The 15,534-nt window shown below is 40.0% G+C and overlaps 1 protein-coding gene and 1 pseudogene across 3 annotated transcripts in view; one reads left to right on the top strand and one right to left on the bottom strand.

Annotated features, from left to right (window-relative positions):
* The window catches only part of KIF6 (kinesin family member 6), a 381,205-nt gene that overhangs the window by 166,373 nt on the left and 199,298 nt on the right, over nucleotides 1-15,534 (top strand). For all 3 annotated transcript variants that reach the window (XM_063632298.1, XM_055263866.2, XM_055263865.2), the window contains exons 11-12: nucleotides 12,447-12,552; nucleotides 13,444-13,582. In XM_063632298.1, the coding sequence (XP_063488368.1) occupies nucleotides 12,447-12,552; nucleotides 13,444-13,582 (245 nt within the window). The remainder of the gene's footprint in view (nucleotides 1-12,446; nucleotides 12,553-13,443; nucleotides 13,583-15,534) is intronic.
* Nucleotides 3,284-7,427, bottom strand: LOC134735800 (transcription factor E2F4-like; annotated as a pseudogene).

Below are 15,534 nucleotides of genomic sequence, written 5' to 3'. Positions count from 1 at the left end.
TGTGATTTCACCAAAGAAAACAAGTATTGGCCGGGCGCGGTGGCTCAAGCCTGTAATCCCAGCACTTTGGGAGGCTGAGGCGGGCGGATCACGAGGTCAGGAGATCGAGACCACGGTGAAACCCCGTCTCTACTAAAAACACACAAAAAAAATTAGCCGGGCGCGGTGGTGGGCGCCTGTAGTCCCAGCTACTCAGGAGGCTGAGGCAGGAGAACGGCGTGAACCTGGGAGGCGGAGCTTACAGTGAGCTGAGATCACGCCACCGCACTCCAGCCTGGGCGACAGAGCAAGACTCCGTCTCAAAAAAAAAAAAAAAAAGTATTATTACTGGTTGTAATCCATCAAAATTTTTAATGAATACATATAAATATATATTTTAATAAAAATGGGCTCATCCTTTATTTGCTGTTTTTTAACTTGTGTTTTTCATTTAATTGTGACATCTTTCTATATCTGTGTATGTGTACATCTCCAGCAGAGGTTCTATGGGCTTTCTATACAAATGTTCATGTATTGACTTTTGAGGATTTGTGGACCCCTCCGTCCAAAAAAATATATACAAAATTTTGTGGGTTTTCTCTGTATATGTATTTTTTTCTGGAAAACAAAATTGCAGTGGGATTTTTATTAGGTTTACTTTTTTTATTGTTAAATTCAAGGAGAGATTACAATCCTGCATCTTCCCATTCAGAAACATACTAAAACTCCCACTGTGTTCTTGTCCTCTTTATTTGCTCTCTAAATTTGCACTTTTCCTTTATGTAGGTCCTGCATCATTGTTTTAACAATTTCGTGGTTATTTTCTTTTAAACACTTAGGTTTTCAATACTCTTTATCATGATTTTATTGCATCCTAAGATCTGTCTTTACCTTGTAAACCCATCTTCAATTAATACAGAACTCAATGATAATGTATGATTCAATTTGCATATGCTTGCTTTAGATTTAATATTACACGAGCACGTTTCCAAACAGCTATATACTATTTTCCATGTGACAGGATAAAATAAATTATTTTTTATCAAATGGAAACATACCCACAAGGATTTACTTTGCATTTTTACATAAGAAAATCCTTTTAATATGTCTTTTAAAACTTTTACAAGTTTTCTGTTAATTTTATATCTATGTATATAATCATATACATATATATGCACATATACATGCACATATATATGTATGTTCTGCATTTTCATATATAAACCAAGGCTGTTATTTAAAAATTTCAGCTAAAGGAACCAGCTGAAAAAAATGTATGTTTCTAAACTTCAATGTTGTCTACAAATTTAATTTCATACAAGACAGAACCATAGAAAAAAAAGTTCAGAGATTTGGAGCAAAGGATGGGTAAAGCTTCCACAACTCCATTAAATTAATGAACTGTCAGGAAACTCCGTAGTTTGGAAACTTTAACCATGGAGATAAATAGCTTTGGTAGGGCCAGCCCATTTCCAACTGGCCCTTATTCTCCCAAATTTCCCAATAAACCTCTTTCCCAAAGGTGTGCTCTAGTTTTATCCACTTGAGGCCCGTCTTTCTCTCCACTCCTTCCCACCTTTTCCCACCTTCCTAACCTTGTCCTCCCACCTGCCATCTTGCCTCTCATTCCTTGATTTTCAGACTTGATCTCTGGCCCCTGTTCCGGTCACAGGGGTTGCTTTGCTGGCTTCTCAACAGTCTCAGATTTGCCTCTTTGCCCAGTCCTTTCCCTGGGTAGCTATCTCTCTACTACACTCTTTCGTCAGCTTTGAAGCCAGTCTACCTTCTCTTTCACAGCTCGTTCAGCCTTCGTCATGATGATAGGAGGCCTCTTCTATTTTCTAAAACCTTGTTTCTGTTGATTGTCATTTCCCCCTTCCTGAGTGTGGCTTATCTTCCACATTTTCCTGCCACTAGATCTTCTGCTCACTGACTCCCTTTCTCCACTCCCACCACCATTCTCTTTCCTGTAAGTCAGTTTCTTGTTGATTATAGACTTATGTAGACGAGTGTACTTGTGTTAACGTTAAACACAATCAACATAGCGTTTGTCTACAGCAAAAAAGAAGTTCAAAAAGATACACGTAGAATTGAAAGAGGGAGTTGTTAGTATCTACGGATTGATAAATTTATCTCATTTTTTTCTCTCTTGTTTTTTAGCCGTAGGCATGATCTTCACTCACTGAGACGTACAAATATTACAATTTCCTTTTGCTGCAAAAAGTATAAAAATAATCTTTATATAAGAATTCATTCATTACTATAAATCTTTTTTGGTTTTGTTTTTGTTTTCTGAGACGGGGTCTCACTCTGTCGCCCAGGCTGGAGTGCAGTGGGGTGATCTTGGTTGACCGCAATCTCTGCCTCCCAGGCTCAAGTGATTCTCCTGCCTCAGCTTCCCGAGTAGCTGGGATTACAGGCGTGCACCGCTACCACCTGGCTAATTTTTGTATTTTTAGTAGAGACGGGGTTTCAGCATGTTGGCCAGGCTGGTCTCAAACACCTGGCCTCAAATGATCCACCTGCCTTAACCTCCCAAAGTGCTGGGATTACAGGTATGAGCCACTGCACCCGGCCTCATTACTGTAAATCTTTCTAACTCTCTGCAAATGGCTCTAAATAAAGGTAAATGGATAAATGGAAATGAGTGGGAGGCTCTGGGACCGTGGGAGGTTAGGCCAATCCTCAGGGACTGAGCCACCCAGAGTCCTGGCTGGAGACCTCTGTTCCATTCTGTTAGCACCCTCCCCCACCCTTACTCCTACCCCCTACAGGTACAGGGGGCTAAGGGCCCAATGGAGTAGCATACACAAGAAGTCCAGGAGGAGCCGTAAGGCCAGAGGGTGGGGGGCAGCAAAAGAGGCTGGGGTGATGCTGGCCAGCATCCAGTTCCCCTGCCATATGGGTATAGGGGGAGGGGCATGGCTGGAGCAGGACATTGGGCTGGACAAGCTGCCCTGGGAGGTGGAATGTGGGTCCTAGGTTCTGTGTCTCTACGTGTCAGCCAAACTGGGCTTGGGGAGGGCTCCAGGAGGACATGAGGTGGGGAAAGCCCCAGAAAAGGAGAGGCAAACACTTTGGCTTCATGGTGCAGGGGGCTGGAGCTTTCCCCTGCTCTCTAAGACAGTACAGGTGCTGGTGCAGGAGTGGGATTTGTGGCCAGAACTGTGCAGTGAAGGGGGGCTGGGAGAAGTCCAGAGCCTGTGGCTCTCAAGCTGTGTAGTGATGGGGTAGGGGTTGGTCCCCAGGCAGCCTCCAGGTCAGACAGTCTGTGTCTCAGCCACACAGGACATGTCCCTGTCAGTCAGAGGCTGAGAATAGACACATCAAAGAGGTCACAGACACCCTTACTCTCATCCAGATTGTAGGTGTAACCATGATCTTGGCAGATGGAGAAAGATGGAGGAGGAGGGAGAATACTTCTGAAAACATCAATGCCTCCAGCAGCTCTGAGCTCGTGTGTTCTTGTGTGAGATCCAAGAGTGACAGCTCTTCAGGGAGTTCCAGAATGCCTGTAGGGTCTGCCTTGAGGGGCTCAAAGGAGATAGAGGGGTTGGGTTCTGATGCGTTGTATCTTTGCTGCTGCTGCTGCTATCCAGCAGGGAAGAAGACTGCAGGGGGCGAGTGTCTCATGCTGCCGGCCCAGCGGGAGTGAGCTCAGCTCACCACTGGGCTCCGGAGCTGTCAAGGTCAGCGGTAAGGGGTGGTCAACTGAGTCCTACTTGCATGTGAGGTTTCCTGGAGATGGAACAGGGAAGGCTTGGGCAGAGATGGAGGGCCAGAGACAGCAGGTGGGCTCTGGAGGGTGGCGGCATAGGCACAGCCAGAGGTGGTGAGCTCCATGCCTCCTTGTTCACCAGCCTTGAAGGGGCCACTCAGGCTATTCAGGTGAATCTCATACTGCTGCCCACTGGGGACTTCTGGAATGGGTGCCTGTAGGCTGGTACCAGACAGGGTCTGTGTGGCCAGTATGGTAGGAGGGTGTCTCCAGCAAAGCCTCTACCCATGTCCTCATGAGTCACATAGGCCAAGCAGCTATGATGTTCCAGATGTGCTGCTTCCCGCACACCTTGTGCTGGTCCAGTTTTTGCTCCTGCTGCTGCGGTTCCTCGATCTCTGCCTTGAGCTCAGTCAGCTTGTCTGCAATCTCCAGCCCTATTTCAGCCAGGCCCCATGCCTTTCCACTGATGCTGTTCTTGGAATTTTTTTTCTCCATTAGCCCTATGCCTTCCAATACATTGGTAATGCTGTAAACCTGCGGTTTCTGGCACACAGATAGGGTGTCAGCTGCCAGCTTGAGGTCAAGCATGCTGTCCTTGGCCTCCTACACAAATGGTGGGAGCTTGGTGGTGAGAGTCTCAAATACTTCTCGTATCCTACTTAAGGTCCCCAGGGGCAGCAGCACCTGTGGCCCAGCCTCTGCTTCTCCTCAGCCAGGCCAGCTATTTTCATCTCTTATTTACATTTGTTCTAGACTCCTGAGCCCGTCTCTACCTACTGAAGTTAAAATGTTTAGTCATAAGATATATATGCCTTTAAGTAAATTGGATATATGAAAATCTGGATTGAGAAAAACAAAATCAATTGTATAACTTTTCAAAACCCTTCATCATTGCATTCAAAGGACCTTGTAAAATATGCCCTACTGTCTTTAAAGTTGTCTTAGTTTATTTAAAAATTATTTCAAAATAGTTTTTGAAATTCTGTGAACAGAAGTACCTGGCCATGAATGCGTACATGCACCTATAAATAGGCTTTATCTTCACCATTACAAAGGCAAACCTGTCTGGATTTTAATTTTGATTATTCACATTTGCTATTTCAAATCACTAAAAGTATCAAGAAGTTGTGCATTTCTACATTTGAGGTACTACATGACTGTGCTTTTGTGGAGGTGAAGGAAATATGCATTGCTAAGATGAATTTACCCTACAGAAGGAAAACTCTGTAGGAATTTCCTCTGCATCACCAAAACCGTGAACTTTCTGGCCTCCTACTGTTATTTAAAAAAAGAGCTCATGCCAACGGAGTTGCTGACATTGAACTCAATCCCTTGTATGTGAGGGTCCATGTCTTTCACTAATTGGTTACGGCTAGGGGAGCATATAATGTGTATAATACCTGACACAGACCAGGAAAGTGTAAAAGGAAAAACTCTTGAAGTGACTACTTTTAAGTCAGTTGGAATTGATTCTTTCAGCAGAATCTTAGAAAAAGCAAACATGAAACTAATGACCCTGAAAAATTTTTGTATAGTTTCCTTTGGTCGTAGTCCTATTGGCACAATCTCAGCCTTCAGCTTTTCATGTCCTTGGTGGATTGTGTAGTTATGTAGTTAATCGTAATGGTGAATTTATTGTTATCCGAACTTTCCTTTTGTGCATTACCTGCTATCTCAATACTGTATGTTTTAAAGGGCTACATCCCAAAAAGAAGCCCATCCTTTGCCCCCTACCATTTCAGCCTGTTAAAAACTCTCTTTTTAAAATATGGCAGACCATTCACTATTTATTTGATGATCTCATTATGTTTATTTGATATTCTCATTAACTATGTTGTTTGCGTCTTTCCTGGTTAAAAGTTCACAGGAAGATTCTAAATTGAAAATACAAATATAGTATGTCAGAGATTATGGCATGTGGAAAGCACTTTTCTGTGACTGAGAATCTTTGTGGTATGAATACAGAGTGGGGATTCTTGAGTCAAAAGAATTGTTTTCAAATCTCAGTGTTTCAATTTCCTACCTTAGTGACAATATGCAAGTTACTGAACTTCTCTTAGCTTTCCTATTCCCATCTGTGAAAGAGTGATAATAATTTATAGGCTTATGGTACAGATGAATAACAAAATATATGTGAAAGTGCCTGACATGTTTTAATGGATATTGAATGAAAGTAATAATAAAATAACTGGGATAAGGCAGGTATAAAGAGAACCAGACTATGATAGTCCCTAAAGGGCTCTCTTTCCACTTAAATAAGAAAACACGTGTAAAGTCACTAGCTCAGTGCTCAGGACATGGTTGACTATCAAGGGATGTTAGTTCCTCCTTCACAGAACATTTCCAGTTACATCTTTATTTGGTGTTCCGAACTGAAAAGATGTTTATGTATTCTTGTGTCAACATTCAATAACCAATTGCCTTGTTGCAATGCTTCTTAACATTAGTGTGTATGCAAATCACCTGGGAATGTTGTTAAATGTAGATTCTGACCCAAGAGGTCTGGGATGGAGCTGAAAATTCTATATTTTCAAAAGTCTCATAGCCGATTCCTGTAAAGTTGGTCCAGTTGAATAGCAAAGCCTTAATAGGCCAGGCATATCCTCTCTTTGTTCCTTGCATTATCTGATTTCATAAAGCTAATAGTGTAAAGATGGTATTATCCTACACATTTTACAAATGAGAAAGTTTTAACCCACAGAGGGTTGATGAATGAAGATCATTCAACCAATCATTCTGCCATATTTCTTATGCTACCACAATCAATTTTTTAAATTGTGTAGCTATTCTCTCAATTCTTCCTATTTAGTTATCATATTCCTTTAAATTAATAATTATCAAGTTTCCTTTTATACGTTCTAAAGTTTTTTTAATTTTTAATATTATGGATACATATTAGTTGTACATATTTATGGGACATGTGATATTTTGATACAAACATATAATGTGTAATAATCAAATCAGAGGAATTGGAATATCCATTGCCTCAAGCATTTATCATTTATTTGTGTTAGGAACATTCCAATTCCACTCTTTTAGTTATTTTGAAATATATAATAAATTATTGTTAACTGTAGTCACCCCATTGTGCCACTGAATACCGGATCTTATTCCTTCTAACCATATTTTTGTACCCATTAACCATCCTCTCTTTATCCCCTCTCTCCCCACTACTCTTCCCAGCCTCTGAAAACTGTTATTCTATTCTTTATCTCCATGAGTTAATTTTTTATTTAGCTCCCACGTGTGAGTGACAACATGTGATATTTGTCTTTCTGAGCCTGGTTTATTTCACTTAACATAATATCCTCCATTTCTAAATATGTTGTTGCAAATGACAGGATTTCAGTATGGAGGTTCCTCCAAAAACTAGAACGAGAACTGCTGTACAATCTAGCAATCCCACTACTGGGTATATATCCAAAAGAAAGGAAATCAGTGTATGGAAGAGATATCTGCACTCCCATATTCATTGCAGTGCTATTCACAACAGCCAAGATATGAAATCAACCTGTGTCCATCAACAGATGAATGGATAAAGAAAATGTGGTGTATGTACACAATGGAGTATTATTCAGCCATAGAAAAGAATCCTTTATATCCTTTTATATCTTTGTCACTATCTCCCATTCTTTTCCCGATCTTTGCTCAGGTAATATGTAGCTTTAGTTTGTCGGTATCCCCATGTTTAACCCTGACAGAGACAACTCACCCTCAGTGGAGCCATCTTTAAGTGGCAAAATGATTGAGAGCAGTGAGGCAGATTTTGATATGTGTTTGGTATAATTAATACAAGCTAGTTTTATAAATCAGAACTCCTTTCTAGCTCTCTGGAACGAGCTATCAAATCCTCTCTCCAAACCAGTGAGGAGACAGTTGAGCTAAGAGCCATCAGCTCTGGAATACCAATTTCCGTGGTTCTACCACAGGGAAGCCCTGTCCCACCAACTGGGGTATTTTTCATCCCCCTCACTATTTCCAGCTTGATATCAGAGGATGCAGTCCCATTGCTTTGCATCCCCCGAACCTTGTTTATAGTAAATTCTCTAGAATAATACTGTGCTGCTGCATGCTTCTGTTATCTTTGCCCCAGTTACAGCACCAGGCTCCCCTCCCACTCCTGGGGCACACCTCCCATTGCTGTCCCAGTTATTTGGAAACAGCCAGCGTTTCCATGTCCTGGGTTAGGTTTGGCTTGTTTCTAATATCCCGCTCTTCTTTTCTCCCAACTTTCCCACAGCCAGTGCCATAGAGATGTGGTTTCTAGCCAATTTCTAGAACCCACTGCTGACAGGAACACGTTCATATATTTTTTTTTTACAAACAAAGATTATTTGAGAATAATGAGAACATCTTAATCACACTCAATGTATAAATGATGAATTCATTTTTAAAAACAGTTAAACATAACATAATCATAAAAATATTGAAGAAGAGTGAGGTTAGCTTGGGTCGCTGGTCTCTTTTTTCAATAGGAGATGATGAATGTTCTTGAGCCAAAGACAACTAGCTGGCCAAAAATTTCAGGACTGCTGATCTGCTCCCCTCCCTCCCTCTCTCCCTTCCCTCCTGCCTTTCCTTCCTTTTTGTCTCTTCAGTCTTCTTATGTGTGTTACAGTGTACTTGCAGAATCCCTGCAGAGGGATTCATCATTAAGCTATCCATATATAGTATGAGTGTTTTTAATGTCAGTAAGTACATCACTTCGCCGTCACTTAAATTGCTGCTTAACTATGTACATAGCTATGCCATAATTAATTTAACTAATCTTCAAATACAGCACATTCTGATTCCTTCCCAACTTTTTTTCCCATTACAAGTCATGGGGGTCCATGGCCTTGCTAAGATCTAAGCAACTGCTTTTCAGTTATTTCCCACTTCTTCGTCCACCTATTTGCCTCAATGAATGCTTGCAAGTGTGGGTTCTCCCTTTTAGAAATACATCACCCAATATGGTATTCAAATACATGAGTAACTTTGTTATAGTATGGTAAGTATTGTGCTTCAAAACTTGGATTTTACCTGTGTGCTTGCTGTGTGACCTTGGACAAGATATGTAATATCTCTGTGCTTCAGTTTCCTCAACTATGACACGGGGATAATAATAGTACTTTTCTCATAGGTTGTTGTAAAAATTAAGGAAATGATATATGCAAATAGCACAGAAGAGTGTCCAGCATTTAGTGCATGCTCAATGTTGGCTGTCATTAATGATGAGAAGCTTGCTTTGTCTTTTTATTCATGCTATTAAACCTAAATTTTTATGGAAATATGGCTACAGAGAGAGCTTTTTTTTTTTTTTTTGTACAAGGAATATAAGGAGCAGAGAGGGGAGTGCAGTGGCCTCAAGAAGGTAAAGCACATATTAGGAAATATGGTCAGTTCTAATTATGTGGCCAGATATCAAAATTTCTAATATGATGGAGTTGCTGAACCAAGGCACAGGCTGTCAGAGGTATTTCATTAGCAGTCAATTTGGCTGAGATCTGTATAGTCACCAAACATCAAACCATCACCTACCATCAGCGAGGTCATGTGTTCAGACACACTAAATTACTACAATATTTCTTGTTACTGAATGGTGTATATTTCTTTTCTCTTTCCCCTAGGATTCTTTTTTCTTCCTTCTTTTCTTCTAGTGTAAGTAGAGAATAAGGAAAGTTCTTGTTGACTTGGGCTTGTCCTAAAAAATAGACTTTATTGTCCTCACTTGACCTCCTTAGTGAGCCTTTTCTGTAAACAGTTTTCCACTGTTCAGCAGAGTTCTGGCAGCTGGGAGACCCCTTAGAGGGAGCAGGGACTAGGTATAAACTTGGACACTATTTTGGTAGATAGGAAAATGTGGGGAATTTGGGTTCATTTGTTCACTCTCAACTACTAGAGGAGTACAACGAAAACATCTGAATTAAGCATTTTTCTGCATTTTAATTATTAGACCAAGTCCTTGCTTGATAAGAAAATAAATCCAACAGTAAATCAAATGTATGAAGGAAAGACCAAGCATGTTTCTTATCTCTATGTTCTCAAGTGCTGAAAGCAAAACAGCATGTCAAAAGGCTGATCTTCATTCTTAGTTATGTACTAATCAAGTCCCAGAAAGAGTAAAGTGATCAGTTCTTTTACTCAGACAGAAATTCTTGCCCATTTCTTTGGATCATGTCCCTGGTCCTCCTTATACTCTACACTGTTGCTGTGTGGGACAGGAGCCTTGATGGAATACCAAAGCCCAGTGCACATGAGCAATCTGTGAGTGGTCCAGCTCATCAGCAGGCTTGTATCTTATGAGGTTTCCTTCTGAGCTAGGAGTCCACTTCAGCCTTCCTTCAGAGAACATTTCCTAGAATATATACTTGTGATTAAACTATACGGAAGTTGTTTTCTAAAGAAAAAGCAAGAAGAAAGAATTGATTAACCATTATTTCCAACTTAATATTGTCTGCTAGAAATTTTATGGACACTGGAAATCACAAAGTGCTTTCACTCCAGAAAATGAGTGTATATTCTAGAACCCACGGTGATTTTCGAAATTTCAAAATTTCTGCTATGTATTCAGGGAAAATACAAGTAGCTAAACATTACTATTTTTTAAGCCTCGTTAAGTCAGGTTTGTAGATCAAGGCCTCATCATGGGTTACAGAGGAAAGTAGCAATTGTATGAGTATGTCACCCCAGTGCCCATCAACAGAGGAACAGTACATCCATAGTGTAGAATATTACATAGCCATTAGAAACGAAATACCTCTACTATGTATGCACTGATGGGGAAGGTTATCTGCTATAAATTCTTTAGAAATATAATTGTGTAAAACATTATTCAGAGTATGATCTCATTTTTGTAAAAACAACAAACCAAAATATATAAATGAATATATAGATATAGGTATCTGCTTCATTAAGAATAAGAATAATATATTTCAACTGTTAACAGTGGATTTCCCAAGGTATCAAATTTTTTAAAAAATGTGGGGGGGAATGGTGGCAGGAAAGTGGGAGGAGTTTTCACTTTTTAATATATTCACATCTGCATTGTTTGGAATTTTGTTCATAAACATGTATTTTCATAATAATGTACATGATTTTTTAAAAAAATGTATCAGGAATAAATCTCTCTGTATATCTGGTGGTTTGAAGCTCTAATCCAAAAGGAAACACAATGTCAATCAGCAAGTAGTGCAAATAAGTATCTCTTCACCTAAAGAAACTCCTTAAAAGTAACAGTATAAATTGTCTCACACTTGTAAATATACAGCTGTCACATGTCACAAATTACAAGAGGTAAAAATGAAATCCAAGACTATTCTATGGTAGAAATCATTACATTTTATCTGAGTGGGCTGATAGTAACAGCAGAAGAGAAATGTGTACATACAGTTTTAAAAGATGCTGAAAGTATGCAAATATTTTCATAATAGTTCTAGAAAGATATGCTGCTGCTGTATTATGATACCTAACATCATAGATACTGATTGTCATCCTTAAACCTTCCTTATTAAGAGTTCCATCTCAACCTAGAGGGGAATCATGTCCATGGCAGTGAACCCAGTAACTAGTGAACATAATTGTGTTGAGAACCTAATGAATAAACTGGGAATTTTTTTTTTTTTTTGAGACAGGGTCTTGTTCTTTTGCCCAGGCCGGAGTGCAGTGGCACAATCTCAGCTCACTGCAACCTCTGCCTCCTGGGTTCAAGTGATTCTCCTGCCTCAGCCTCCTAAGTAGATAGGATTACAGGCATGTGCCACTTTGCCTGGCTAGTTTTGTGTTTTTGGAAGAGAAGGGGTTTCACTCTGTTGGCCAGGCTGGTCTTGAACTCCTGACCTCAAGTGATCCACCCACCTGGGCCTCCCAAAGTGCTGGGATTACAAGTGTGAGCCACTGTACATGGCCAAACTAGGACTTTAGAATAGAGTGGTTGGATGGTCCCTCCAAAGGGAGGTGTTTCGATTTCTATTTTGTTTTGTTTTAGGATAGGAAAAACAACATGATTATAAGCAAAGAGGAAAGAGTCAGTATAGAGAGGAGATAAAGAGATGATTAAGGGAAAAGAGGTAATTAACTAGATAAGCCCTGGAAGAAGCAGAGAGAGAGCCCAGGGGAGAAACTGGCCTTGAGAAAGAGGAATAATATCATCCAGAATCTATAAAAGCAGGAAGAGGGCCTGAACAGTGAGGCAGAGACACTCCGAGGCAAAGGAGGAGGAAACAGAGGAGTCTGCATGACTTTCTCCAATAAAGAAGTGACTTTATTGACAGAGAGTGAAAGAGTAGTGGCAGGCTTGGGGGCTGTAGAAAGATTTGGAATAGGCACTGGGAAGAATAGAAGATCACCTGGAATGATTAAAAAAAATAGTGGGGCATCACTGAGGTGCCAGCTGAAGCTGAGTCGCATGAATTTTTAGTGAAATTAATTTAAAATACATTCTCATTACTTTTTCTAGCAATGCAGCAGCCAGGCACAGGGGCATAGAAATTCAGAGAGGCTAGAATAGATGGACCGTAGAAATAAAATGATATCTATATTGAAAGCTTCATAAGAAAATTCACTGAAAATTAGTCAAATAATTGCTTCACTACAAATTTCACTTTGTCAATGTTTCTTTTCCCTTAATTTTTATAGTCAAATCTGTACTTCTGTAAAGAGGTGGGAACAATATCCTGTACTTTAAATGTTAACCAACTAGATAATGCCATTAGAATCTTTAAAGCTTCTAGCTCACAGTTGCTTCTCATACATTATGTATTTTTAGGCTGGAAAAACTAATAACATCCTTTTTGGAAGACCAGGATCCAGAGAGTAGATTAGAGGTTGGCGCGGATATGCGTAAAGTTCAACACTGTTTTCACCATTTAAAGGTAAACTTAAATGTTTCCCCAATAGAAGCCATTTTCAGCCATGTTCAAGCTACAAAAAAACTTTTCTAGTTGACCAGTTCTTGGAAGGTTAGGATCCAGCATTGCATGTCCAGAAAATGGTATGAACTTTGAACTAATAGTATGATTATCATTGAGTTTCTTCAGAGATTGTATCTTACTTGCCAATAAATAAACTCAGGCCATGGACTTCTAATTCTTTTGTCAGGAATCTCTACCTTCTACACAGAATAGTTCCACATTTTTTTAAAAAGTTATTTTCAAGCTATATCAAGAGAATTGCATTCTGTATTTTTTCAGCAGTTTGATATACCCATATGATATTTCAGTTTTTCTCTGCCTTAGGTTTTAATTTTCATGACAAGGGGCTGGGAATATAATCACTTTTACTTTGAGCTCGCTTGTATTTTTGCATACTTCGTTAAGATAATAAACATCTGTTGTGAGTTACTAAGGGCCAGGTATAGGTAAGACAAAGTTTAATAAGCAAGTCATGGAGATGACAGATGTTACAAAGAATAATCACAATACATGATAAGTACTAGAATAAAAGTGTGAATTAAGTGGAATGGTGTATAGAGAAAGGGAAAGGAGTCCAAGAGGAGATAATGTGGAGTAGGCATTTCCCAATTTAGGGAAGGAGAGATAAGATAGGGGAGAGGGGGTTGAGGAAGGAGGAGGGGAAAGAAGGCAGGTAGAAGGGAGAAAACATGCCAAGCCAAAAAAGCAACTGCATCACAAAGACGTCGCACCTGCATCAGGCAGGTCACACATGCCTGATGTGTGCAGGGAATTGTTAAAGGAAAAAGAGTCAAAGAAACAAAGAAATTTGGACTAGAGATATGGATACTAAGCTCTTATTTTATCTTACAGAAACTATTGAATGACAAGAAGATCCTTGGAAACAATACAGTCTTCTCTGAAAGCAAAGACCAAGATTGTCAAGAACCATTGAAAGAAGAAGAATATAGAAAGCTACGAGATATTCTAAAACAGAGAGATAACGAAATCAGTATCCTTTCTGAAGTGATGAAGAAACTTCCTCTATCCTGGTTTGAAAGGGGTAAATAACAGTCTTTCCTGAGCCACATGGCTGAGCTCCCCACCCAGCTTCCATTTCACATTGCTTCTTTCCATTGAGAAGTCAAAGGTCCCTTCAGCAAAGTATTGCAACTAGTGAAAAAGAGTTTCTATAAAAGAAAAAAATATGTTTGTTTTTATCCTGACATAGTTACTCTTGCAGGGAACTTTTTAGTTTATTTCAAAGTATGAGCCTTTTTACACCATCTTTTAACATTAATTTTTTAAAATATATTTTTTGGCTCCTCTGTTATGTTCTTTTTGTTTTAGCCCTGAGCCAGTAAGTTAGCTGGTTATCTTTAGCAAGCTGACCGGACAACAGGCTGACCACAGCCTCACCATGGCCCAGAATCTGTGGCTGGTGCGTGGGTGACACTCAAATGATGGCTGAAAAATGACAAATGGTATTTAGCTTATGAAGAGCAGAGATTGATTTAAATGTAACTTTTTATTTAAAAGCCAGATCTACTGCTTTGAGTTCCACTTACAAATGTTCCCAAATTTGGAAGTGAGTATAGATGAGTGTTCAAGATAGGATTCTTTTTTTTTAGCTAAACTGATCAGTACCAAATAAGATAGCATTCTTATTGGCTCCAGGAGGCAGTGTATTTTGGGTGCTGAAAGTGGTAGTAGCCCATGGGAGCATGTGCTGCCTCCAGTTGCAGACGAAGTGGTTACTTCTATGGAGCCCCTGTGGGGCTGGGTGGACCTCGGGCCTCCCAGATATTTCTTTGGTATTGTTTCTCATTTTATCTTTCAAGCTTCTTGTAAAAAGATTTGACGTTTTCATTACGTTTGCAGAACTTAAACATGCACAAGAAATCCTTTCGGTCAGTTCTTTATAAACAGATATTTTTGTTCATTTTTTTAAATTATCAAAAGATGCCTTAGCTTCAACTATTTATGCAAAATGCATGAAAATAGTTTACATAAAGGAAACCCAGTAATAAAGAGGTAAGAACAAACCAAATGGGAAGTAGGCATGTTGCCTGATTAACTTCGGTCTCTAATTTTACTTGAGTATTAGCAGACCCTGTGTGTCAGATTCAAGTGAGTTTTAGCTGGCCAGGGAACAGTAGGTTCAGCTGAGAATCCGGGCCCCCCCCCCCCTTCCACACACACACACACACACACACACACACACACACAAGCCTTCGTCCGTCAGTGCTGCCCACGGTGTTGTCACCCTCACATTCCTTTTCCTTCCTCTTACACCATCCATCTCCAGGCATGGTCTCGGCCTGGACCTCAGTCCTGGCCCCAGCCCCAGTCTGAGCTCTGTTTCTTTTCCTGGCCTTGATCCTAGTCTAGGATCTTCTCCTTTAAATACTCCTACCAACTTCTTAATCCCCTTCTAGGCTTATGAATGTCTGTGCATATAGGAGGGATGAAATGAGATATGACAGAGAGAGAACAGTCCAAGCTTGTTCCTATATGTTTATTTTAAAAAGAGAGTGAAAGAGAGATATCCATCACCTCCCCTCCTTCACTGTGGTGAATCCAGGCATCGCCGTTCATGTGGGGCTACCCTAGATTCTTTACTGACTGTCAGCAATTCAAACAGGGCTCCCTCCATGTGAGACCCTTATTCAGAATGATGGTGTATGGGAGTCAGAGTGGAAAGAATACTGCACTTCAATTCATACCTGGATGGAAATCCTAGCTCTTCATTTATAAGCTCTGTACCTACTCAGCGATGTTGCTTTCTACTCTTCAGGAGCAGGACCATAAGACCTGCTGAGAAAAGCCCATAAGTGCTTTGAGCACTGCAGAGTGTGATGTAATTGGAGTTATGACTATGAAGACAATGAGCAATCTCAGAAGAAGGAAGAATAGCAGCTAAGATTTAATCCTCTCAAAGCTGTGCTTACCAAAGACCAACGA

Source organism: Symphalangus syndactylus, chromosome 23 (assembly GCF_028878055.3).
Source record: "Symphalangus syndactylus isolate Jambi chromosome 23, NHGRI_mSymSyn1-v2.1_pri, whole genome shotgun sequence".
NCBI classification, from domain to species: Eukaryota; Metazoa; Chordata; class Mammalia; order Primates; family Hylobatidae; genus Symphalangus; species Symphalangus syndactylus.
This window is presented reverse-complemented; position numbering and strand designations above follow the sequence as displayed.